Consider the following 24,854-nt stretch of genomic DNA (forward strand, 5'->3'; position numbering starts at 1 on the left):
GCAAGAAAAGAAGAGAAGGAAGACCATGCAAGTCTTGTGACCAGCCAGCACAGATTCCTGCACTCCATAAAGAAGGGTAAAATGTAAGACATTAGTCACCCATAAAAATACATGTTTTGAGCCCCCCACCACTACCACCACTTTTTTTTTTAGTCAGCCCTGCCACCTGCCTCTATTCTCTCTTAGACTGGGTTCACATCATTTTCTGGACCAGATCTGCAACATAGTGCATTGCATTTTTGCCATTTTTTACCGCGATTTGATTTTTTTTTCAACTTAAAATGGTCTTACAGGTGCGTTCCATTCGTTTTTGATCCAGACCAGACAAAATAGGACAAGGAGTATTTTTCTGGTCTGGGACGGACTGCGCTGGTGGGAACAGAGGCCAAAAGTATAGGGATACATTAGGATGCATTTTGGGTCCGGAAACAGTCTGGTCTGGAGGTAATCTGGATGTGGTAGAACGGGCCCTTAGTCAAGAATGACATGTCCTGCTCCCGCAGCTGCTGAGAGATGCACTTCACATACCCTGGGAGGGTGCAGGAGCAGGGACTCACAGTGGCTAGGGTCTTCCCCATCAGAGGCCAGCAGCAGTACCCAGAAGAGACAGCCAGCTCCCCAATGTCACACAAGAATGTGGCATTGTGGGGCTTTGGCATTGGATCCAGGGATCGCAGCAGGACAACACTGGATTCACTGGGCAGGCGAGTATGTTTACTGGGGAGAGCTCAGCATAAGAAGGAATAGATGGGAAAGAAAAGCCGGAAGGGGGGGCCTCCTTGGTGGACTTCTTCCAACCTTTAAAGGAGTTGTGAAGTCCAGCATGTGCTATCCTGTTAGGACATCAGTAGTGTAATAGGAATACATACTAGAGTGGTTTTTCATAATGCAAATCAAAGCTGAATGAAAAAATCCCTTTTATGTATTGAGTGCTGCCTTCTGTCTGCCCATCACTTTCACCAACTTCCTGGATTCCCAGTGTGCTTTGTGTCTCTTTCTCTGCTGCTTGATGTGATGCAATCATGATTTCTCAAAACTATATATCCCATCGTGCATTGCTTCCAGCAAGCAACGATAATGTTACATTAAGGGAAGTTTAGCTGTTGTTCAGCCAGAAGGCTTAGTTAATGTGACGACACAAGCAAGTGCATATTCTCTGGGCTGAGTGAAATTGTGTCAGTGTAGGAAGTACATCCTATAGGCAAGTTTACAAACTTGTAGATCAATGTGATTTTTTTAGGAGAAGGATAGAACTTATGGAAAATGAGGATCATCAGCACTCAGAAGATGACGTTCAAATCTTGATGTTCATTTATTAAAATAAAACGTCACATAGCCAACGTTTCGGGCCCGCACAGGGTCCCTTCATCAGGGAAACATAGGGACGAAATAGAACTCATGGGCACTGAATATATAAATACGGATTTATTTTCCTTTTTTTGACCATAGATACCCTTCAACTCACAATATGTGGCTTAGTGGTTAACATTTTCTTCCTTTCCGCACTTGGGGTCCCCGGTTCGAATCCTAGCCAGGTCACTATCTGCAAGAGGTTTGCATGTTCTCTCTGTGCTTGTGTGGGTTTCCTCCAGGTACTCCGGTTTCCTCCCACACTCCAAAGATATGCTGGAGGGTTAATTGGCTCCAGTCTAAATTGGCCCTTATATGTGTATGTATGCAGGTGAGATAAGGACCTTAGATTGTAAGCTCTTTGAGGGCAGGGACTGATGTGAATGTGCAACTATGTAAAGTGCTCCGTAAATTGTCGGTTTAAGTAAATAAAATCTCAGTGACCTGACTGGTTACAAGAAGAACCCGGCAATGAAGTAGAACTCAGAAAATAAAAATAAAGGAAATGGAGAGAAAAGATAGGAAGGAAAACAGTAACAAAAAAAGCCATATTAGGGGGTTGGGGAGGGGCTCTCTCATTCAGCTCTTTATAGAGTCTGGAAGAGAATAGATGCAATTTCCTAGGACAGACGGCCTCTGAATAAGAGCAGAAGGAGAGGAAGGGGGTAGTGGTAACTGCAGCTTTAAGAAAGCGCCTGTAATTGGCGAGATCTCCAGATAAACAGTCATTCTGGCGCCAGCAAAAAAGCTAACTCTGTATTATCACCACTCCTACTCCTCCTCAACAGCAGAGGGACCTCCTCAGGAAAGCAGAACTGGAGAGTGATCTGATTTCAAAGAGAAAAGCATGCCAGACAAAATAACAAACTTCAAACTCCCCGATTCCTGGGCTCCTCTCCTCTCCATTAGAGAGGACTCGACCTCATAAAACCATTACAGGGAAGAATGGCTTTATCTGGAAGTCTGGGTCCCACAATTGATACAGACAGCCCTGTATTCCCCCTCTCCCTCCCTTCAACTTTATTCACCGATGGTGTCACCCGCTGAACGTGGCCATGGTTTAGGGTGGAGATGAGATTTTACTGGGGCAGCAGAAAATGTGTAGGTCACAGAAAACACGAAAAACAAGTCATTTAAAAAAGGTGAACCTCAGGCGCAAAAATATTTACATAGATTCTTCTATAGCAGCCTTTCTCAAACACGGCCAGGGCATTGTCTGGGGTGCCTTCAACGTTTTTCTAAAGAGGGGGCTGTGATGTGATGGGGAAGGGGGGACAAATCTGATATGAAAAGGGGGGGTGGGTGATTCAGCTCATTGGGTACAGCTATGAAGATTTTCCAACCGGCTGAAAGAGTGCCGACAGCAGCACCCCTGTACAAATTTTGTCCAGTTCCTTAAGAACCAGCCAAAATTTGCACAGTATATGGCCACTGTGGTCAGAGCAGGAGATAAGTGGACAGCTTGGGTTAGGGCGTTCCAGAGGATGTGGGACACTCTGGAGAAGTCCTGGAGGTGAGCATGGGAGGAGGTGATGAGAGAGCTGGAGAGCAGGAGGTCTTGGTGATATTTTGAGGTGGGTGATGTAGTTGGGGGCAGAGTTTTAGATGGCTTTGTATGTTACGGTTAGTGGCTTGTATTTTATTTGTTGGGCAAGTGGGAGCCAGTGGAGAGATTAGCAGACAGTGAACGGTTGGGTTAGGTGGAGGAGTCTAGGAGCAGCATTCATGATAGACGGAAGGGGGATAGCCTGCTTAGTGGTAGGCCAACAAGAAGGGAGTTACAGAAGTCAAGAGATTACAAGGGGAGTAAGTTAGAAGCTCTGCTGCTTCATTTGTTAAAAAGGGACAAATTTATCAACAGAGGAAACGGATTTTGAGCCAGCCAAGGTGCACTGTTCACTTTGTAAGCAAATCTGCATGCCGACAGTGCCCTATGCCAAACCACTTGGTACAACCATACCAGTACGTTGGGCTGTGCACAATGCAGCAAAATAGCAAAGTCAGGGAAGTTGGGCCAAAGCCTGCACAATATATAAAACCCCCCTAGCTTCCTTTACCATGGTCACCATTACCTCCCCCTGTATTATTATTATTATATAGGATTTATATAGCGCCAACAGTTTGTGCAGCGCTTTACAATAGGAGGAAGACATTAGAATCACAATACAACTCAAAACAAGATGGTAAGGAGGACCCTGCCCGTGAGCGCTTACAATCTAAAAGGGAGGTGCAAGTGATATATGAGGAGGTAGCTTGTGGGGATGGATTGTTTGAGAATGGGATGGTTCAGTGGTTAGGTTGAGGTGGGATAGGCTTCCCTGAAGAGCATCAGGAAGCCAGGTGGGGAGTAATGACCCGCCTCCCAGCTCCCTGATTGGTCGGGAAGCTAGCTCCTTGACTGGGAAGCCGGCTTCCCTGGCAAATCAGGAAGCCGGGCGGCATGTCATTACTCCCCACCGGCTTCCTGATGCTCTTCAAGGAAGCCTATCCCACCTCAACCTAACTTGCCCGGGAAGCTGGCTCCATGCCAGGTAGTCGGTACCGAAAAAACGGTATTGGTGCATCCCTACTAAGAACGTTCTTCTTTGCATTGATTTACACAGAACGAACAATCAAAGACTTGTAGGGGAAATGGAAACAGTGTGAAAATACACTAAAGCCTTCAGGGCCTATTCACACTTGCCCGTTTTCTTGCAGCAATCCTCAAGCATTTTGCGGCATGAAGATGCATTGCAAGTAGAAATCCCAGCTGCAGTTTAGAGTGAAAGGAAAGGGAAAGTACATGGGCCCGTTCACGCCTACGCATGTGCATTACCATGCACGGAACGCTATAAATTCAGCCGAATAAGAATTAGTCTGTAACAGAGCAATCACTCCTCTCTCAATACCGATGAGAAAGTGAAATCAGACGGGTTTTATGCAATGGTGCGTGTCACAGGCCACAAGCCTGCTGGAAGTTTGTATCGAGGATGCAAGTTTTGTGAAGGCCGTCAGGTCTATGTGATAATCGCTGGATAAGTGACTACTGACAGCTCCGATTGCCTGATGCTGCTGTGTTATTAAACAGGGATACAGGCAGCATGCCTCATCCTACTAACAGAAGATAGAAGGCCGCCCCCCCCTCCTCCCCATGACTGATCCCCACACGCATCGCTGACTGCCAGCTATTCAACAAATGCAGCTCTCAGGACCCAAAAAGATCCCCCAGAAAAGAGACAAGTATTCTGTACGCTCTGATTCTCCATAACACTGAACACACTTACCCTCCCCCGCCTCTCCATTACATTGAACAGCGACCCCTCCTCCCCCTCGGCCAGCTCGCTCTGTATCAGCACTTTACAGAGGGTAATGCCTTTAACTGGACAAACATCGCACGGCTCATGTAAACACCGGCACAATGTTTAAGGAGATGGAGCCCCTTCCAAGACTCTGGTAGAGGAGAGTAATCTCATTCCTGGCCCTGTACATGAACAAAGCATGGCGGGGCCCGACAAACCACGGGGCCCAAATGATGGCCTGGCTCTCTAGAAAGGGAGCATGACCTCCGTTCTAGGGGCACATTTATTATTCACTGGTGGTGAATTACTCATTTACACAAATGCCTTATTAGTGGTTATAGTTCTTGCGGCGCTCGAAGGGCCCATTCACACAAGCACAGTGCTGACGCGCTTCATCGCGACACATCACATTGTTTACTTTCTTTTGTTAGAACTTTATTGAGATGTCACAAATGACATATTACTAAGTTCTATGGGCACAACGTGGTGCGAGATGGTTGCACCATGTTGCACTGTGCTGGAAAAAAGTACAGCATGCCGTATCTTTTTTCAGAACACACCATCGAAACGTGGTGCTATGAACGGAGCACATGTGGAACAAGGCAAATAGCCTGGTCTTGTGTTGCAGCGGTGCTGGAAAAAACAACCAGTTAGGTGTGAATGGGCCCTAAGGCTACATGCCCATGGCCTAAAGCTGGCCATACATGTTTAGCTTTTTCTCATTCGGCACACAGGTTGAGGGCCCAGTCACACCATATCCAGTCGCAGAGATTAAGCCGGGTAGCGTTCTGAGATTAAGCCGGGTAGCATGTCTGTGTCATTCATGTCAATGGCACTGCGGACACCCCCCCCCACCCCCAGTGCGATCGCCAAAAATTGTACATGCAGCATTTTTCCCCTGATCTAACTGCACCTGTACCTCCCATTCCAGTGCAGGCGCGATCGCACTATGGGTACGGGGGGTGGGGTTATATCTGCGGTTGACACAAATGGCCCGACCCGCACAGCACTGGATATGCTGTGACTGGGCCCTAAACAACTTAGCATCTCTGTCCTCCATGGACACAAACGTGCGTCTTCAGAAAAAAACCTTTGCTATGCGTTTACATCAGTGTCTAATGTCTGCAGACTGCTTGAAGCTGAACGCCAGGATTGCAAAGGGTTAACTGCTCATTTTTGTCTAGGGAGCTAAAATAAAGAACATATACCTCACCCGATCCTCGGTCCCATCTGGCTGGGAGACTGGTCCTCACAGCCTTCTTCTTCCCCGGGCTCCGGCGGTCTAAGGGCCTGTAATGTCATCATATCTAATACAGGTCTATTACACGTGAAGACGCCAAGGGGCATGCTACGGACAGAGGAGGGGGGGATAGGTGAGAGGTCGCTGCTGCAGGACTGAGGATCAGGTGAGTGTATCTTCTTTATTTCCAACCCTAGAGAAAAATGACCAGTTAACCCTTGCAGTGAGTGGGGCTACTATTTTCAAAATCTTAGGAGTGCAGAGACATGCATGCCCAGCAAAGGATCTTTCTGCAGACACACATTTGCGCCTATGGAGGACAGAGATGTTAGATCCTGGAGCTCTTTAATGGAAAGCTGCCATGAGAATCATGGCGGCCTACCTGCTAGTTGCCTGGCTGTCATACCGAGCCCCTTGCTTCAACAGTTTAGGTCTCTGACCTGGGGCGAGTAGGCATTGAATGTCTTTTCTCTATTATGCTGAGCCGTTGACCAGGCAGATCAGCATCAAAAGGCAGGTCAGAGGAGCGGCCAGACAAACTTTTCTGATGGAGATCAGAGGAGAGGCCAGACAAACTTTTCTGATGGAGATCAGAGGAGAGGCCAGACAAACTTTTCTGATGGAGGTCAGAGGCCCCCTCCATTACTCTTATGACAGGTTTCCTTTAAATCTGGGGTGCAATGAGGCAACGTTTCAGTCTGCCCTCTCCTCACACGGCCATGACAGCTAGGATTCTATAGTGAACTTCCTGGTGCCTCTATCTGGAGTCCGTCCTCCATAAATCACTCCCTCCTAGAGTCCACTATGGGGGTCAGTTACACCATGACACTGGCAGAGGATCGGACTTTACCTCCTTCCACAATATCCGGGTACAGAATTCAATTCACCATCAACATAGAAAACATTCAAAATCCAGATTCCTTGTAACACGACAACAATTAATCTGGTCCATTTAGTTGTGTTTTTCAGCAGCAATTGAACACAAAAGCAATCAATCCATGTTTTTTGTAACTCCTATGTTTCCGAGCCCGTGGACGTGATCGGACTTAGGTCGGCAGCAGAGAAAGGGTTAAAACTGCCTTTTACATAAATCTGTAAATAAATGCAAACTAGACAGAAAGAGATCTTCTACATATACAGACTGCACCGGTGATTGCATTTTACTGTAACTACCTCAATTCAACTCTGTCAGACTAACTAAAAAAAAAAAGTTTGATTCCATCATAGCAAAAGTTCAGGGGTGATGACATAAGGGGGCGGAGACAAGACCAGTCCCCCTGCACAAGGAGAGAGCAGCAGTGAGCGGTCTTTATTACAGGAAGCTCCTGCACAGAGACAACGTGTCACACTGGATTACTGCACAGACCTGGAAGACATACAGAAGATTCCAGCAAGATTGCACATGGCTCTTGTACTAGACAATATCTGCCTGTCCCAGAGTTCAGATTTAACTTTAAGTGTATCTCTAGGCAAAACCTTTTTTCCTGTTTTGGATAGAGTGAGGAAGGGTTAGACCCTCTGTCGTGTTTTTATTGCCGTCAAGTGTCCCAAATGAGGAGATGCCCCATCTTAATTCGTACCGGTGACCATGGTCACTGATGCAGAAAATAATGTGAAGGTCAACATTTTCGGGTTATCCCCAGAACAAGATCAAAAAAGGTAAAATCTTCCAATCGGAACACCTGTTTAAAGGACAACTAAGAGGAGACTTTGCCTCACTTTGAGAGCCTTCCTCTAACTTTGAGTCCCCGAACAGGAAGTGAAGGGGAATTTCCTTAATGGTATGCAGGCAGCAAAAAAAATAAAAATGAAGTGTCGGGGTTTTTTCTCTTCCCTACTCCAAAAAGCTTTGGCTATAAACACACTTTAAAGTCACGTTAAAAGTCTTTGGTCATGTTAGTAGAAGTTACTCGCATTCAACTGGACTTCATCTGGAATGTTGAAGTTGTTTCGTAGCGTCTCCAAGCCACTTCATCAGTTCCAAGAGTGTCAGGAAGATTGGAATTGGAACTCACTGGAACTGAAGACTCCGTTTTGGAGGAGCTATGAAACATCTTCAACATTCCAGAACACATTCAGCTGAATCGGACTGCTACTCCTAGCTATACCATGACCCGGATCAATGAACCGCCTGGGTCATGTGATCTCAGCTCAAGGGGCCATCAAGATTCAGACTGGGCCATCCTCACCATCACCAGTGATAACATGACCACAAAGGAGTTTGAAGCAACATTTTCTCTGGGAAAGGAACTATTTTAGACCTTCTTTAGTCTATCTATCCATCCCAGCAAGACTGTAAAACACAGCTTTTCGTTATCATTTACGTAGAGGAAGTCTCCAATCCTCTTCTGAGTGGTAGGTAATGCTTAGAGAAGCATTTCAGGAATGTGAAAGATGGAGCACACATTAAGAAAGTGCTCTGTGTGCTCCACTTCAACACAGGGGTGCATGAGGCCCAATGTACACGTTGGGTTGATTTACAAAAAGAGTTGAGATTTTTCATTTATACTGTATTGTGACATTAAACACCCAATCATGTGCAGAGGAAATACATGGGAATTTGCTTTCTTTATGATTGAATAATTGAAGTGAAAATCCACCCAATTTATTACAAGATTCTCAACTCCTTTAGTGAATCAGCCTCATACTCTTTACAATCAGAGGATGCAATTTATTCTGACATTAAGTGTATGTACTAACATGTACAAAGGATCAGAAAATGAAAAAACATTTTGATCATTACAACTGGGATCTGTGAAACTGATCAGAGCTACTACAAGCCGAGGGCTGAAAGACAAAAGTACATGTTTCTTGGCATGAATAGGACACCAGGGTTCCCTCATATTACTAACGTCTATGTACAGATCACATTATCTATGGCTACCCTGCGATCTCCACATCATTAGAGGATACAGAGTACTGTTCTCAATAGGGATGCACTGATACCGATTTGGCCGAGTACTCGTACTCGGCCAAATGCTCCGATACTTACCCGAATCCGGAACTTCCGGTCAGAGGGAGATCTCTCCCTGACCGGCAGTGCCAAGGGAGCCTGGTGCCGGCTTTCTTTCCAATTTGGAAGCCGTGCGGTGGGCTATGACCCGCCTGCAGGCTTGGTTGACTAGGAAGCGGACTTCCATGCTATTGCCTTCAAGCAGCAGAGTGCAACTTTTGCTGATCAATGGATCTCTTACACTGAATACAAATACTACTTCTGCTAGTTGCAGTCAGGGAAAAAAATTTACCCAATGCAACAATCTGTTATGTATGTTTACTGGGGCTTTTTAGTTCCCCTTTGGGCTCCATTCACATATAGCGTTTGCATTCCGTGCGGGACAAAAAAAAACCCCGCTAAAATGTTTAATCTGCACAGATGCCGCTTGTTTGCGGCTATTAAATCTGCCACATCATCACGCTTGTACTATTTTGGGGATCCCCACAATAGTCTGAACAATGCACTTTTAAGTGCATTGTTTTGTCTGTTTAAAGTGGCTCCATGCGGACAGCAACTCCAGTGTGAATGGAGCCTTATGGCTAATGAAAGCAAACCTTGTAAATGGTAGTGGGACTTGATTGTCCTGGAAAACATGAGCTGATAGGTACCGCTGCCACCCAATGTTCCCAACTCAATGCATTGTGAGACTGTGTGCAGCAAAACACAAAAATGCTGCCATTACTGATCTCCTTGTGAAAATATAAAGTTGCCTGGCTGCAATATTTTCTAAATTACTGACCCATCACAAAGAAAGCAGATCATTAAAGTCAGAGAAACATAACCTCCATACTTGAATCAGGCGAATGCAGGAAGGAGGGGGCGAGGGATGTGGATAACTGCTCTCTCTGCTGTGGAATAATGATCCAATGTGAAAAACCATCCTACCAATTTAACTTTAAAGCGGGTAGACTTTAATGCCAGAAGAGACTCTCTGTCTCTTCCGCCATAAAAGCTTCTGCCTTGCCTGCCTACAATTTTCTTCTGAGAGTACAGGACTCACACAGTGTACATTTTCAGCATGCCTTGGGTTATGGCATACATTAACCCCCGTGCACATGAGCAGAGGTAACATCATCTCAGGCCGGACAACGAAGTTGGCTAAATATTCCAAACCCAGAAGAAGACTAGGCGAAGAGGTCAGTGGCAGCGAACTAGAGACAAGACTGCGGGCGTTGAAATTAAAACTTCCTTCTCCAGTAGTGCATGTAAGTGTTTCATAAAGTGCAAGTATGCTGTACACATTGTGGCACAAACATTTTGGACAAAAATGGTACTATGGACAAAATGCCCATGGTACCAAAATGGACGAAAATGCGGTGCATGCCTAGCTTCCCTCCTCCCCGCTAGGTGCTGGTCTGTGTCACCTCTGATCCGCACTGCTCAACCCCACCAGAGCTGGCACAGGCAGGAGGATACAGAGCCGATCCAGCTACCGGCACCCAGCAGGGAGGAGAGAAGCTGTCAGCTGTCACAGGGGCCAGAGCTTTCCTCCCACAACGCCCGCTCCGCCTCCTGTGACAGGCAGAGCAGTCATGGTGGAGAGCGGAGTACATACACTAAAGGCCGTGACACACTGCACGCGAAGCCGTGCAGAGCGAAGCAAAGCTCTCCGGCACCGAGCTTCGCGTGCAGTGTGTGAGCTGAGTGCAGTCAGATGATTGACTGCACCTTCAGCCAATCGGCTCGTCTGTAACAACCGGCCAGACGTCGCATCCCGTCGCGCCGGTTCATACGTGCAAGCCGATTGGCTGAAGTTGAAATTGTTCATCTCGGCACGCTCAGCTCTGCGAGCTCTCGCAAGCTGAGGTGCCGAGAAGAAAGTGACATGACACACTGCTCGCAAAGGCAGCGCGCCACCGCTCCGCGCTGCTTCGCGTGCAGTGTGTCACGGCCTTAAGCAATCAGTACTGATCGCTAAATGTTTGTAAAATAACTAGTATTTAGTTGCTGTGTCCCCAGTGATGAATAAACAGGAAGTGCTCTACATCACTTCCTGTTCATTCATGATTGTGGACATAGTATCAGTTACTATCTCCTCAGTATATGAATGGACAGGAGCACTCAGTATAGAGGCTTCCTGTTCATTCTTAACAGGGGCTGCAGAAAAAAGGATTTAGGACTGTGTCTTAAATCTCTTTTTCTATTTTAGAAGGAAAATATCAGGGGTCTGTTTAGACCGCCTCTGGTATTTCCCCCAAATGCCCCAACAGTAAAGCAAAAATAAAATAGGTCAATAATTCTAAAAAGGTTAAAAAAAAAAAGTCATTTTTGGTTTTGGCCTGACACATTTTTAAGTTTTAGTTTCGTTCTAAAAATTTCACTTAAGTGCTTCCCTAATAAATGGCGAGAGCCACCTACAATTATACAGGCTTTAGTTCAAGAAGCAGGCTCAGCCACAGCCAGGAAGGGGACTACATATAGTATATACCGTACATTTTTTGGTATGATCTAGATCTGGCAAATATTCTCCAATATCTGTTGGAGCCTACAGTAAACATGGTGAAGAATTTATTCCTTTTTTAGAATGCATTCAAACCGAAATGTATACGTTAGACGTGACTCAATGCAAGTGCGTTCACTTGCATTGTCATAGTACATTAACATGTGTTACATTATATTTTTGGGGGGTTTTTACACTAAGCTACATAAAAAGGCATTGGATCTACCTTGCATGGTGTGTTGCACTTACGCACATTAAACACGCATTGCACTGAAAAAAGAAAGAGCCTGCTCTTTTTTCTAACACATGGCAGTGGACATCAACACAACACACTGGTACTCGCCCAAATGCTCCGATACCCCCCATACTGGAACTTCTGGTCAGAGGGCGATTTCCTTTGACCGGCAGTGCCACGAGGGAACATGGAGCCAGCTTCCTGGCCAATCAGGAAGCCGGGAGGCAGATAATGACTCGCCGCCCGGCTTTCTGATTGGCCAGGAAGCCGGCTCTATGCTGTTTGGTTGGCTCAATGTTAATTAGGTGGGATGCCAGCTTCCCAGCCAATAACCATTTAGCCGGCTTTCTGGCCAATCAGGAAGCCAGACAGGGGGTAATGACCCACGTCCCGGCTTTCTGACTGGCCGGGAAGCCGGCTCCATGCCGTTTGGCCAGCTCGATGCTGATTGGCGGGGAAGCTGGCTTTAAGACGGCCAAACTGCATGGAGCGGTCTTCCCAGGAAAATGACACGCCACCCGGCTTCCTGACTGGCCGGGAAGCCATCTCCATTCTAGGAGGAAGTAACTGTATTGGTATTCGGCATTGGCAAGTACCGAAAGATATATAATCGATACCGAAAAAACAGTTTCTGTGCATCCCTAAAAACCACAATTGCTAAAATAGTCAAACTCCAGAGCTCCAGGCAGCTGAAGCTGTATGCAAATGTTGACTTTTGCAAGAGACAAACCACCTTTCAGCCACTTCCAGCTTACTAACTTGTAGATTCTATAGAACATGTAATGGACCCATATAGTAAAAATGTACCTTATACAGGTTTACACAACTGAGCAGTAGAGTTCATAGCAGGCACCTGCTCTTACCTGTACTGGGAATGCCTAAGCCAGGGCAGGACAAATCCCAGCCAGGTAGCCAATGCTTCTTAGAAATTACAGCTGGTGCCCAATTTTTCTGGTTCTCTTTAGTTGTTGCCAATGAAGCTTGCTCCGAATAAAATCCTGTTGGCTCCTGATTTCCAAATAATTTGTCCATCCCTGGCCTAAGTGATGGACTGCCCTTGAATTCTGGGTACAGGGAACACTCCCCCGCCTCTCCACAATTCAACTCTTGGCGCAGTGGCAAGCCCGAGTGCCGTCACCTGAGGATGAGGGTACTCAGCATCGCTCAAGTTTTAACTTGCACAGGAATTTCAGGGGCTCCAGTGGCAAAACGGGATAAGCTCAGGACACAACATGAGTGTACTTTCAAGGTTTAAGTATGATACAAGAAAAAAAAAAATTCCACTGCTAGTCATTTACACCTTTCATTTCTTTGAAATACACAAGGCACAAATACATTCATACCTTCCGTTTTAAGTATCTAACTGCAGCAGTAATCTTAGCAGAGAGAAGTATGGGAAGTATGGGTCCCCTCATGCCTGGAAAGTCTCATGCCTAAAAGGGGTTATCATGCTGTTCAGTCATGACAGGCCTGCAATGTTTCCCACTAAAGACCTGTTTCTCTGTGTAATTACACAAGTGGCCCCAGGCAGGGAATATAAAAGCAAGCCTTGAAAAGATAAGGAATCTACCACTTAGTAACCCCTTCTATTTTGGATGCAAACCATTCTTAGTTCTCCTCCTAAATTGCAATGAACTGAAAAGCTGCAACAGAATTTTACCTTTTTCCCCACATAAATCACATAAAAAGTAATATTAGTCCAGGGCTGGACAGATCCCAGGAGCCAATACTCCTTACCAATCTTTGGAGGTTTTCTCTAGTTGTTGACAACGGGGCTGGCTCCTGGATTGGACAGACTGGCTCCTAAATTACACATGAATTTGTCCACCACTGTATTAGTCATATACGGCCCAGTAACTTCCATGACGAGTCAACATTATTCGGTAAACATCAACCGTAACATCAATGTAAGGCCATTTTATTCCCTTTTCTCCGCACTGAAGATTTAGAGTTATCCCACAAACTAGGAATGCACAGATACTAGTATCGGTGCCGAGTATTTGGGCGAGTACTTGTACTCGCCCAAATACTCCGATGCCTAGCCTGATACTTCTGGTATCAGGAAGCCGCCTGCCCAGCTTCCTGATTGGACGGCTTCATGCTCCCTTGTCACAAGGGAGCATGGAGCCGGCTTCCCGTCCAAGGAGGAAGCCGGGCAGCGTCTTTACTCGGCGCCCCGATTGGCCAGAAAGCCGGCTCCATGCTTTCTCGTCACAGAGTGACGAGAAGCAAGGGGGCGGCATCACTCCTAATCGGGAAGCGAGTCATTACACACCGCCTGGCTTCCTTAATAGGACTTCCGGTAACGGTGAGTACCGAAAAATATATATCAGTACTCGATACCGAAAAAACGGTATCGGTGCATTCCTATCACAAACTGTTCCCATTGGTGGGCCATACAGGAGCTTTTACACTTTAAATGAAAATAGATTCCTTGCTTAGACTCTTCAGGCTAGTAACACAGAGAAGTCCACCCACCCTTGGTAAGCCACAGGGCTACCCTGTCATTTCAGTTCTTCTTTCTGCCCACGTTGTACGCGAAGCATCCTATTGTTAGCTTCCTATATTTAAAGGAGAACCGACAGCTTGAAAACATTTTTGGAGCCACCTAGAATAGGGAACTCACTTATTACGTGGTCCCATCAGACAACAGTAACATGCCTTGAACGTTTCCAATACCAAACTAAAAAGACCCGCGTCCAAGTAACATGTTGGTTAATAGAGGATTTGTTGGCAAATCTCTACTTATGGAGACAGGAAAGGGCTCCCCCCATAGACTCCCATGTTAAACTGATGTCTGATTTCTGTGAAGGGAAGCACGCTGTGGATTACAATGAAGGAACCCAAGAACGTCTGTCAGACATTGCCCTTGACATCAGCTGTGATGAGGCCAAGAATCATAGGAAGGGTTGTTCAACATCAGCTACAAAGCTGCTGGCTACGGCCCAGAGATACAAGCCAGAAGGCCAGCGTTTTCACAACGCGGCGATATCTCCCAGTCCTCATGTACTGAAACTATGCAAGGGAATGCAAGTTTTCTGACTGAGGAAATTCTGCAACAGTAATGATTACTTCACCAAAGATGAATAAAAGGCAGCATTAAGGAGTCTCTCAGTGCCAAACTAGTTGTCAGCAGGAATTTCTAAATTAACAACATGAAAAAGAGTTCATAATGGAAAAAGCCGAATGTTTTTCAGCATGCTGGCAACTTTAGAGAGGCCAAATCCTGCTCTGCTGTGGCCTCCTTGATGCAAGCCCAAAATAAATAAGAATTACAAATGTTTTTTAAACTGCCTAAAGCAAAAATGATTTTCTTCAAGCTTTGAACAGAGTGGCAAGGGTTAAAGCCTATCTCCAGGGACTCCCCGCACTGCATGGGTTAACTGCTTGTTTAAAGCCAGATATACAGCCGATGGAAGGAGGCGGTTGGAAAATTCTCAGCCAAATTGAGTTTGAAGTCAATCAGCTGCAGACTCCATTGAGGTATTCTGACAGTGGCCGCAAGCAGGGGATTCCTCAATCAATGCTCACAATCACTGATGAAGCACTTTTATGTACCTGATCTCCCGCTCCCCTGGCAGTCAATACCCACCTATCCCCCCTCAGCTATGTGGGCTGTACTTCGATATCCTCACATATAATGCCGGGCTATAGGCCCTGCATCAGACGTGATGATACCAGTGCAGGGGGAGAACCTGTGGGCAATGGTCTTGTAGCCTGTGGGAGGGGGGAGCAGGTAAAAGTCCAATCCAAAAAACCTCTAGATAAAAATGAGCCCCACTGCAAGGGTTTTAGCCCTCATGGAAATAGGCTTTTGGCCCCATTCACACCTGAGCGTAGTGGGAACACACGTTGCGTTCCTGCGCGTTTGTTTTCTGCATTTGATGTTCTTCCACATTGATTTTTAAATGTGGTTCTGAGCAAACGACAAACACGGAAAAGTGGTGCATGTAGCAAAATCTGCGACATGTGTTCCGTGTTTGTTTGCTCTGTGTTTGTCCAGCTGGGTTTGGAGTGCCATTAACTGGTAATGGCAGAGCAAGCGTGTTTCTTGTTTTTTTTACATGTTTCATGAACACATATCAAAGCGCACATTTTTGGAGCTAATAATTTGGAGCTAAAGAAAGAATTCCTTCCAACAGGGGAATATGCAAGATAATTCTGAAAATGCTCGCCGTCTGGCTGTCATTACTTTCTGAGATCAACAGGTATTTTTCTGTTTCAGCTGCATTTTTTTAAGTAACAAAACACGGGGAAAGGTGTAAGTACTGGAGAGGTGCAGTCCATGGACATTACCAGTTGTCATATTCTATTGCATCTTTTTTGTTTATCCCCTAACCTAATGCAAAGACCAAAGTAAGCTGGTCATACTATAGTATGAACGAAAAAAAGATTCCTTTATGGACGATAAACAGCGTGGGAGGATGAACCTCCTGCTGCGGCACCACGGCAGTCAGAATGCATAAACAGTGACTGCAGCTGACTGGGTACTGCCATTGTTCGGCAAAAGTTACCTGTTGGGCTGACAGGGCCACCTGTATGGTGCATGGCCAGCCGATCAGCTGCAGTCTCTGTTCATATATTCCGACAGCCATGGTGGCCTCTGTCAGAATACAATAGCTGCAGCAGGAGGTTCGTCCATCCACGCCGTTTAGCATGGATGGAAGAATCAGTAACACTTTTTCCATTCACAGTAGTGTATGAAATTTAGATTTTGTAGATCAGCAATGTGAAGCTGGCTTTAGTTTAGTCCATCACAATTATACTACAAGGAAAGCTCACATACAAGAACCGCCATATCCTTGTAGTGCCCCCCGCACACCATCATTTCAATCTCCTCACATGGCCAAACAAGACGGCCCTGCAATTGATTGGGAAGTGATTAGTGCAAACTCTGCTGATTAGTAATGGTTCACCTAGACATGGAAGCACTCTTTACTTATTAATCCGAACAGTTATTTCTCTTTGATGATTGATCTCCCAAAGTAACAGTATTGAACAGCATATCATTCTATAGCTTTCAGTGTGGTTACATTGATCAGCATGCGATTACTGGGTGATAATTGCCATAGTAGGGCTTCTCAGATATCCTATAGCCACTTACTGCCAGGGAAAGGGAAGGTGGGGGCCAGGCTGGCTTCTGCCTTTGTTACAATGGAATTTAACACTAAAACACTTGTCTGTTCTTTTTCAATATTTTAATGGAGGTAACAATAATAAATCAGATCCTCCCACCCCCCCAAATCATCACAGGTCCCACAATACATCCCCCAAATCTATTTCAAATGCCTGCTAGTGACTGACGTTTGTTTTTTCAAGACAGCCTCTTCACAAATTTGGTACAACAGGCCTATCGGCACTTCTTCTCACCGAGAACAATGTAAGTTACATGAATCCATTTGGTAATGTTGACTATAGTCTTAAAGTGATCATAAAGTCCCCAAAAAACTTGGATTGTCTTATTACACAACTAGCAATTTCAGCTAAGAAGCTGGTGCTTGGCCCTACCCTCTGAGCCTGATCATTGGTTAGTAAGTAGGGATGTCCCGATACCGATGCTAGCATCGGAATCGGGCCCGATACAGGGCATTTTGACAAGTACCTGTACTTGTCAAAATGCCCCGATGCCTAGCGCCGAAGCTTGCGCTGTTTTTTTTATTTTTTTTAACCGTCCGTGGGGTCCTTTTTACTGTCCTCTGGGCAGGCTGGAGGAGCGTCGCCTCACTGCTGTGGGCGGCGCTCCAGGTGGGGTCCTAATGTGGTTGGCCAGCGACTGCCCAGATGACTCCGCCTGTAGCCCTGGCCACAACAGTGACGCGACGCTCAGTGCCGCCGACGTCCTCGAAAAGGAGAAAGTATTCGGCACCTCCATTGAACAGGCAAGAGTGAATAAGGGCCTGTGCTGGGATGGCAAAGAAGACAGTCAGTAGTTGCTCACAATAAGGGGTCCTCACTGTCCCTATGTGTATGCACCATGGGTATCAGTACCGTCAAGCACCCAGGGCACATGCCCACATCCCTGGGTGCTAAGGCTGCTTCCACCCACTGTTGATCTGTAGAAGTGGGTACAGAGGAGAGCTGGAGTGAGGGGGGAGGGGGTGGCAGAAGTGCTGAGATGTGGACGGGGATTTAGAGATGAGCTGTGGCTGGGTGGTGAAGAGGTGAGGTGGGAAAGGTAAGCTGTGGTGAGGGGGAGCAGAGTTTAGCTGTGGACAGGGGGTATAGTGGTAAGCTGTGAATGAGGGGGTAAAGGTGAGCTCTGAATGAGGGTTACAGAGTTTAGCTGTGGACATGGAGTTCAGAGGTAAATCAGATGTTTTTTTTTTTTTAAATGTCACCTGTCCCTTTAAGAAAAAGTATCGGTAATTGGTATCGGCAAGTACATGAGGGCCAGTACTTGTACTTGGTCTTAAAAAAGTGGCATCGGGACATCCCTATTAGTAAGGGTGCCCATTACAGTCGGGAGAGAACGGCTAGGAACTAGGGATGCACCGATATTTCGGCCGCTGAAACATATCGGCCGACAATGGCACTTTTGGCTAAATGCCGAAAGTGCCATTTTTCTGCCGATACAGGGGTGCATCCATTCTTTCTTTCCTCCCCGCTGGACACTGCTCTGTGTCCAAGCAGGGAGGAGAGAAAGTGTCACAGGCAGCCAAGCGCTGCGGGAGGAGAGTGCTGTGAGCGGCCGGCGTCTTAACTCCCACACCGCTCAGCCTCCTATCACAGTCCGGCAGAGCGGTGTGTGTGCGGAGACAGGCCGCGCTGTCACAGGAGGCTGAGCTCTCCTCCCTACACCGCTCGCTCAGCCTCCTGTGACAGCTGTCAGGATGGAGAGCGAGTACACTGAGTAATCAGTGATCGCTGAGTGTTTGTACATAACATGAGGACATGGCATGTTTACTATAGCCTCAATTATGAATAAATGGGAAGTGTTCTACATCACCTCCTGTTCATTCCTTATTGGGGTTATAGTAAACACACTATAGCCTCATGTTATGAATGAACAGGAACACTCAGAAGATTCCTGTTCATTTATAACAGGGGCTGCAGAAATAGAGATTAAGGACTCCGTGTCCTCAATCTCTTTTTCTATTTTAAAAGAGAAATATCAGTGGTCTGTTTAGACCCCTAATATTTCCCCAAAGCCCCTAAAAGTAAAAAATAAAATTTAATAAAAACATGAATAAATTAAAACATTTTAAAAAAATTGAAAAAAAATTAAAATAAAAACATTTTCGGCTGACAATTTTTTTTTAATTTTGGTTTTGAAATTTCTATTTTGGTGCACCTCTACTAGGAACAGCAGTGGAAGACTAAAGTACTGACTTCCTAGATGAAATTGCCATCTACCTTAGAGAGCCCTGAGGTTTCAGGTTCCCGGGATTTAAAAAAAAAAAAAAAGTTTAAACTACAAGCAGGGTCCTCCCTATGACATACAAGTTCTGGTCTTGTAACATTACTATGACTACACATACACAAACTAGGATTCTTTTTCCCTGTATGGCAGGAGGTGATTGCTATTGAAGTACAAGACCATTAAGACTTTAGCATATGGATGCTCCATGTCCCCCTCCAGCCTCTCGTTTGTACACTTCATTACTTATACCTTTCTATGTCCCCTTAAAGACAAAACACAGCATCCTACCATGATTAAAGGCCCGTTCACACTTGTACAAACATGCACTAAAATACACACACAAGAAAGCATGCGTTAATGCATGCTATAACAATGCATGGCAGTGCACCTGCTCTGTGTGCAGTAGAGCACAATGCACCACAGCACATATACTGCAAATTGTACTGGGCAGGACCATGTACATTTTTTATTATCCATTGTGGTACATCAGCAGCCCATTTAAAAGCATGTGCGGTAATGGAATGCTTAAATTTGAGTGGGCCCTAAAACCTAAAAACGGGCACCCAAATACTTTGGTCACCCAGAACATTCTTCCTCCAGTTCCAAAAGGCCCGTGTCGTGTCCCCCCCCTCCCCCCCAATTCCCTTCTTCCAGGGACACGAATAGAAATCTGACAGGGGTTCCAACCTTTGACCGCTAACCCTGCCATACTGACTTCCAGTACAGCCAAACAATGTCATCAGGACAGGAAGTGAGGCTAAATCTCTCTAAAACCCTGAAAGGGGTTCTAATCCATCCAAAATTAAGAAGGGAATTAATCAAAACTGCAGCAGACGGAATCTAGAGCGGGTGCCCATAGTAACCAATCAGCTCCTCTTGAGTTTCTTCTGTTAAGCTTTCAAAATGAAAGTAGTTGATCGGTTGCCATGGACAACTGCTCCAGTTTTAAAAAACTCCCCTCAGTATCCAGCCAGAGAAGATTAAGTGCCAATTCACAAACATGCATCAAGCCCTGGAACGAAGTGCAATGCCACTAATTTTGGATGGCACCCAAACGCACAGAATCAAACCATCTATGTGTTGAGGGGAACTGCTCTGAAAAAAGAAAAATGGCACAGCTGCATTTTTAGGTGTTCGTTGAGGTGCACGGCCGGTCCATTCCAAATAGATGGGCAGCCTCACAGCTAACAAACAGGAATAAAGATCCCTATTTATGTGTTGCAGCCTGCGCACAGGTATGGAGGAGCCTTACTGCCTCTGACATATTGTGTGCAATGTAAAAGCATAGACATAACGAAAGAACTTAATGGGCCTATTCACAAATACGTATCCCGGCCCATTTCAAGTGCATGGGAAGACTTTATGCAAATCCACAGTGAAGAGGGATTTATCAAAATTGGAGCAGACAGGAGCAGTTGCCCATAGCAACCAATCACCTTCTCTCTTCAGTTTATCTAGTTAAGCTTTAAAAGAGAAGCTGATTTGGTTGCCATGGAAACCGTTTCAGATTCTTTCTGCCCCAGTTTTTATAAATCCCCCCAGTGTGAATAAGATACGAGAATCAGATGCAGTGTAGTTTTGTAATATTTGCGAGAACCCGCGAAATTCATAAACCACGACAGTCTGGATTCCTTTATGATGTTTTTTTTGTGCAGATTTAACATAATATTTAGATAAATGAGAAACTTGCAAATTGCAGTAACGCCCGACTGGGCCATCACTACAGAAGAGTCTTAAAAGCAATACCTTGTGCCAGAGGCAAAGTGCATGAGTGCTAATAAAGGCCATGCCCTGCAGTCAGTCTACATTCACTTACCCGGGCCACATAACCTGCTATAGTGGTAAGGGTTGCAGCACATGCTGTTGCTGTCGGCTCCTCCGGCTCCCTGACACCCGCTCAGGGCTTTCAGTTGCCCGGGATGCTGCAGCTCTGGCCAGCGGAAGAGTCTACAGAGCAGCAGGTGAGGAGGGGGCCCGCTCCGGGTGACCAGCACGCAGCCCCCAGGCGCTGCCCCCCTGGACTCCACCGCCTCCAGCAGGGCACACAGGCCTTGCTAGGCACAGCCTGCCAGGAGCGCTCCGCACCGCAGTGCCACGTCTGTCCTTCTAGGGCCGGGCACGCAGCGATAATGAATGCGGTCTTCCGGTGTGCCAGGTGCACAGTTCTACATATTTCTCTCCAGTGCCAGGCGCACAGTTCAGTGATCCTCTCCGGTGCCAGGCGCACTCTGCTGGATTGAAAGTGATCCTGTCCTGTATTAGATCTGTGCCAGGTATATACAGTACTAAGCAATCCTCTCGTGCAGTTGGATCTTATCCTCTCATGTGCCAGGTGCACTGTGCTGGACTACGTGATCCTCTCCTGTGCCAGGCACACAGCCCTATGTGATGCCCTCCTATGCCAGGCACCCAGCAGTTCTCTATAATCTCCTCCTGTGCCAAGCAGACAGTCCAATGTGATCTCCTCCTGTGCCAAGCAGACAGTCCAATGTGATCCTTTTTTGTGCCAGGGGTACAGTAGTTATATGGAATCCTAGTCTGTGCCAAGCACACAATCCTATGTTCCTCTCCAGTGCCCGGCACAGTTCTATGGGGTCCTCTCCTGTGCCAGGCACACAGTCCAATAGGATCTCCTTTTGTGCCAGACACAATGTTCTTTCTCTGGGATCCTCTCCAGTGCCAGGCACACAGTCCTAGGTGATCCTCTCCAGTGCCAGGCACACAGTCCTAGGTGATCCTCTCCAGTGCCAGGCACACAGTCCTAGGTGATCCTCTCCAGTGCCAGGCACACAGTCCTAGGTGATCCTCTCCAGTGCCAGGCACACAGTCCTAGGTGATCCTCTCCAGTGCCAGGCACACAGTCCTAGGTGATCCTCTCCGTGCCAGGGAAGTGAACGCTGTGCGCACCTGCGGTGCCGATGCCCGGACGGCGGTGATGGGGGGGGGCTCCGCACACAGAACAGCAGAGAGCCGGCCGCCCCGGGTCACATCTCGCACACGCCTGGCTGCAGATGAAAGCCCCTCTTCGGAGGCTCCGGAGCTGTCACATGGCCGGGGGAGGCTGGAGATGTCGCCCGATGCAGCACACAGCCGGCATCCTGAGGACCACAGATGCTGCAGGGAGGAGATGCTTGCCCGGGATGGTCGGTGCACAGTGATCAGAACCCCGCACTGCACACACAGCAATCACACGCACGATCCCCTGCACACAAGCTTCACATAGCACCGCTGCAGACGGACCCTCTGCACACCGATCCGCCCTCCGTGCGTGCACGCTGCCTGCTAGTCTTCTGCAGTCCGGCCCCTTCTCGTGGAAGTCGCTTCTCCGGTCCCGGCAGATTGCACGGTGCTCGGCGCTCTCCCGGTCCGGTCCCTGCACACTGATCGCTGCTCTTTGTGCTCACGCTCTCTCTCACACACACTCGGGCCCAGCACTGGGCGCCCTATTGGCTGTCTCCAGTCACATGACAGTCTAGACACTTTGGCGGCTCCGCTGCACTGACTGTTGCGCAAACAAATCTCAAGTTTCTTAACTCTTAAAGGAGCCGCGCAGCAGCCTGGCCGTGCATCCTCTACCTGGTGCCTTGCCTCTGAGGTCAGGTGAGCAAGATGTCTGCTCCAGTGAGCCCTTCTCTACTTCATTGTGATTTATAGGCTGCACAGTTACCAAAATTATTCATATAATCCGAAGGGACCACTGGGGCCAACTGCAGCATCCTATGGCAAACTTGATTCTTCTCTGCTGCTGTTCACTTAGAGGTCTTGTCCCTCCCCCAGCCTGTGACTGGACAGTGAAAGGAGAAGAAACCGACTGATGAGCTCGTCTCTCTGTCACTCTGTCCTTTACTCCTATCAGCATGCTCTTAATACAACTAGTTGGCGCTAGTTAGCTACTTGTGCTGCTCCCCCCTCCCCCAGTTTGAATGCTGTTATACAGGGGAATGAATGAAGCTGATACCAGGTCCTATTCAAGTTATTACACAGCGTGCATTTAGAAAAGTGCATTTGATGATGTATTAATGAATACAGGGCTACATTTATTTTTGTATTTTACTTCTGACTGGAGTTCAGCTTCAACATGCACAGAAGCCAGTAGCAGATCCCTAAACCTTAGACCTGCCTCTGCAAACCCTACAGCTGCCACAGCAAACTCCACAACTGCCATCGCAAACCCTACAACTGCCACCGCAAACCCTACAACTGCCACCGCAAACTCTACAACTGCCACTGCAAACCCTACAACTGCCTCTGCAAACCCTACAGCTGCCACAGCAAACTCCACAACTGCCACCGCAAACCCTACAATTGCCACAGCAAACTCTATAACTGCTACTGCAAACCCTACAACTGCCTCTGCAAACCCTACAACTGCCAACGCAAACCCTACGCCTGCCATAGCAAACCCTGCAACTGCCACCGCAAACCCTACGGCTGCCAACGCAAACCCTACAACTGCCAACGCAAACCCTACAACTGCCAACGCAAACCCTACAACTGCCACTGCAAATCATCAGCATTTGAAATAGCTTAAAAACCTTTTGACTCTAATATCACTGTAAGAACAACTCGGCTACAAGTTTCCACACATAATCACACTGCTGAATATGTAAAACTATAGTGATTGCTATGGACTGACTAGTAGCCAGATGGCAAACAAAGTGCTCCTGTAAGCGTAATAAGACCAGTTATCTAATAACAAACAATAAATACAGTTAGTGACCAGAATAAGTCACCTAAACAGTCATTATGTCATAGGAAGATAAAACAATAATAACCCCTCTTCAAATCAGGGTGGAGGGACAATTCATCCCTATACACACTACTGTCCTGCAGCAAGAGACAAAAGCTAGACAAAGCAATCTTCCAATATTATCAAAGATCAAGGGGGATATTCACTATTGAGCCGAAGGATACAGCCGTAGCTTCAGCTGATCCTTTGGCTCTCTTCGACCACCGGAGCCCTTCTGTTCAGTGGAACCCGAAGGGCTGCTGTACGGGCTATTCACAATAGCCCGTACAGCAGCCAAAGGCATATGCTTCGGCTCTACTGAGCGGAGCTGTCACTGCTAGCTCCGCCCAATTGGAGTTTTGTCACGGGAGCCACGTACCTGAGGTGAGACCGAAGTAGTGGGGAGGCCTCCCTTGCACCTCAGGTCCTTGAAGTCTCTGGAGATGGAGACAGAAACTTGGTGGACACCGAGTGGCAGGGGTGCCCAGCACCGTGCAAGCCTTAGGCCTGGTTCACACCTGGGCGTTTTACAGCGCGTTCCTACGCTCTGTAAAACGCTCAACATGTGAAAACCAATGATTGCCTATTGGCATGGTTCCCACCTGGGCGTTTTACAGCGCGTAGGAACGCGCTGCAAAACGCCCTACGCCCAAAGAAGTACAGGAGCTTCTTTGGGGCGTATTTGCCGCGCGTATCCATTGGGATACAGCCAGGTAGCCCTCGGAAACGCGCGTTTGTTGCGGGTTTTTACCGCAAATCGCGGTAAAAACGCGCAACAAACGCGCATATTCGATACACCTAGGTGTTAACCCAGCCTTATTCCGAGATCCAAGCCAAGGTCAAGTCCACGCCCGTCCGCGATGAAGCTTGCAGAAAGAACTGCCGGAGATGATCTGGAGCATGGATATGCGACTCGGGTTCCCAGGAATTCTCTTCAGGGCCATAACCCCTCCACTGTACCAGAAATTGGCGTCCGCGACCCCTTCTACGGCAGTCCAGGATGGCCTCCACCTCGTACTCCTCAAACCCTTCAACCATGGAGGGAGCCGGAGGACGGACCCCACGTTCCCCAAAGGGGTTCGGGGCCACGGGCTTCAGGAGGGAGGCATGGAAGACAGAGTGGATCCGGTAAGTTGAGGGCAGTTTGAGTTTGTAGACAACAGGGTTGAATCGGGACAGGACAGGGAAGGGCCCAATTTCTTGGAGGGACAGGTCAACTTCAAATGC

At 47.2% G+C, this 24,854-nt stretch overlaps 1 protein-coding gene across 1 annotated transcript in view; it reads right to left on the reverse strand.

Annotated features, from left to right (window-relative positions):
• Positions 1-23,294, reverse strand: part of SMAD6 (SMAD family member 6) — a 47,151-nt gene extending 23,857 nt beyond the window's left edge. The window contains exons 1-3 of the mRNA XM_018552820.1: positions 23,034-23,294; positions 21,806-22,069; positions 20,715-20,952 (exon numbers count right to left, since the gene is read on the reverse strand). Of these exons, the coding sequence (XP_018408322.1) occupies positions 20,715-20,952; positions 21,806-22,069; positions 23,034-23,294 (763 nt within the window). The remainder of the gene's footprint in view (positions 1-20,714; positions 20,953-21,805; positions 22,070-23,033) is intronic.
• Positions 23,295-24,854: the final 1,560 nt, after the last annotated feature.

The sequence above is a fragment of the Nanorana parkeri genome, unplaced genomic scaffold, assembly GCF_000935625.1.
Source record: "Nanorana parkeri isolate BGI_ZX_2015 unplaced genomic scaffold, ASM93562v1 scaffold98, whole genome shotgun sequence".
Lineage (NCBI taxonomy): Eukaryota > Metazoa > Chordata > Amphibia > Anura > Dicroglossidae > Nanorana > Nanorana parkeri.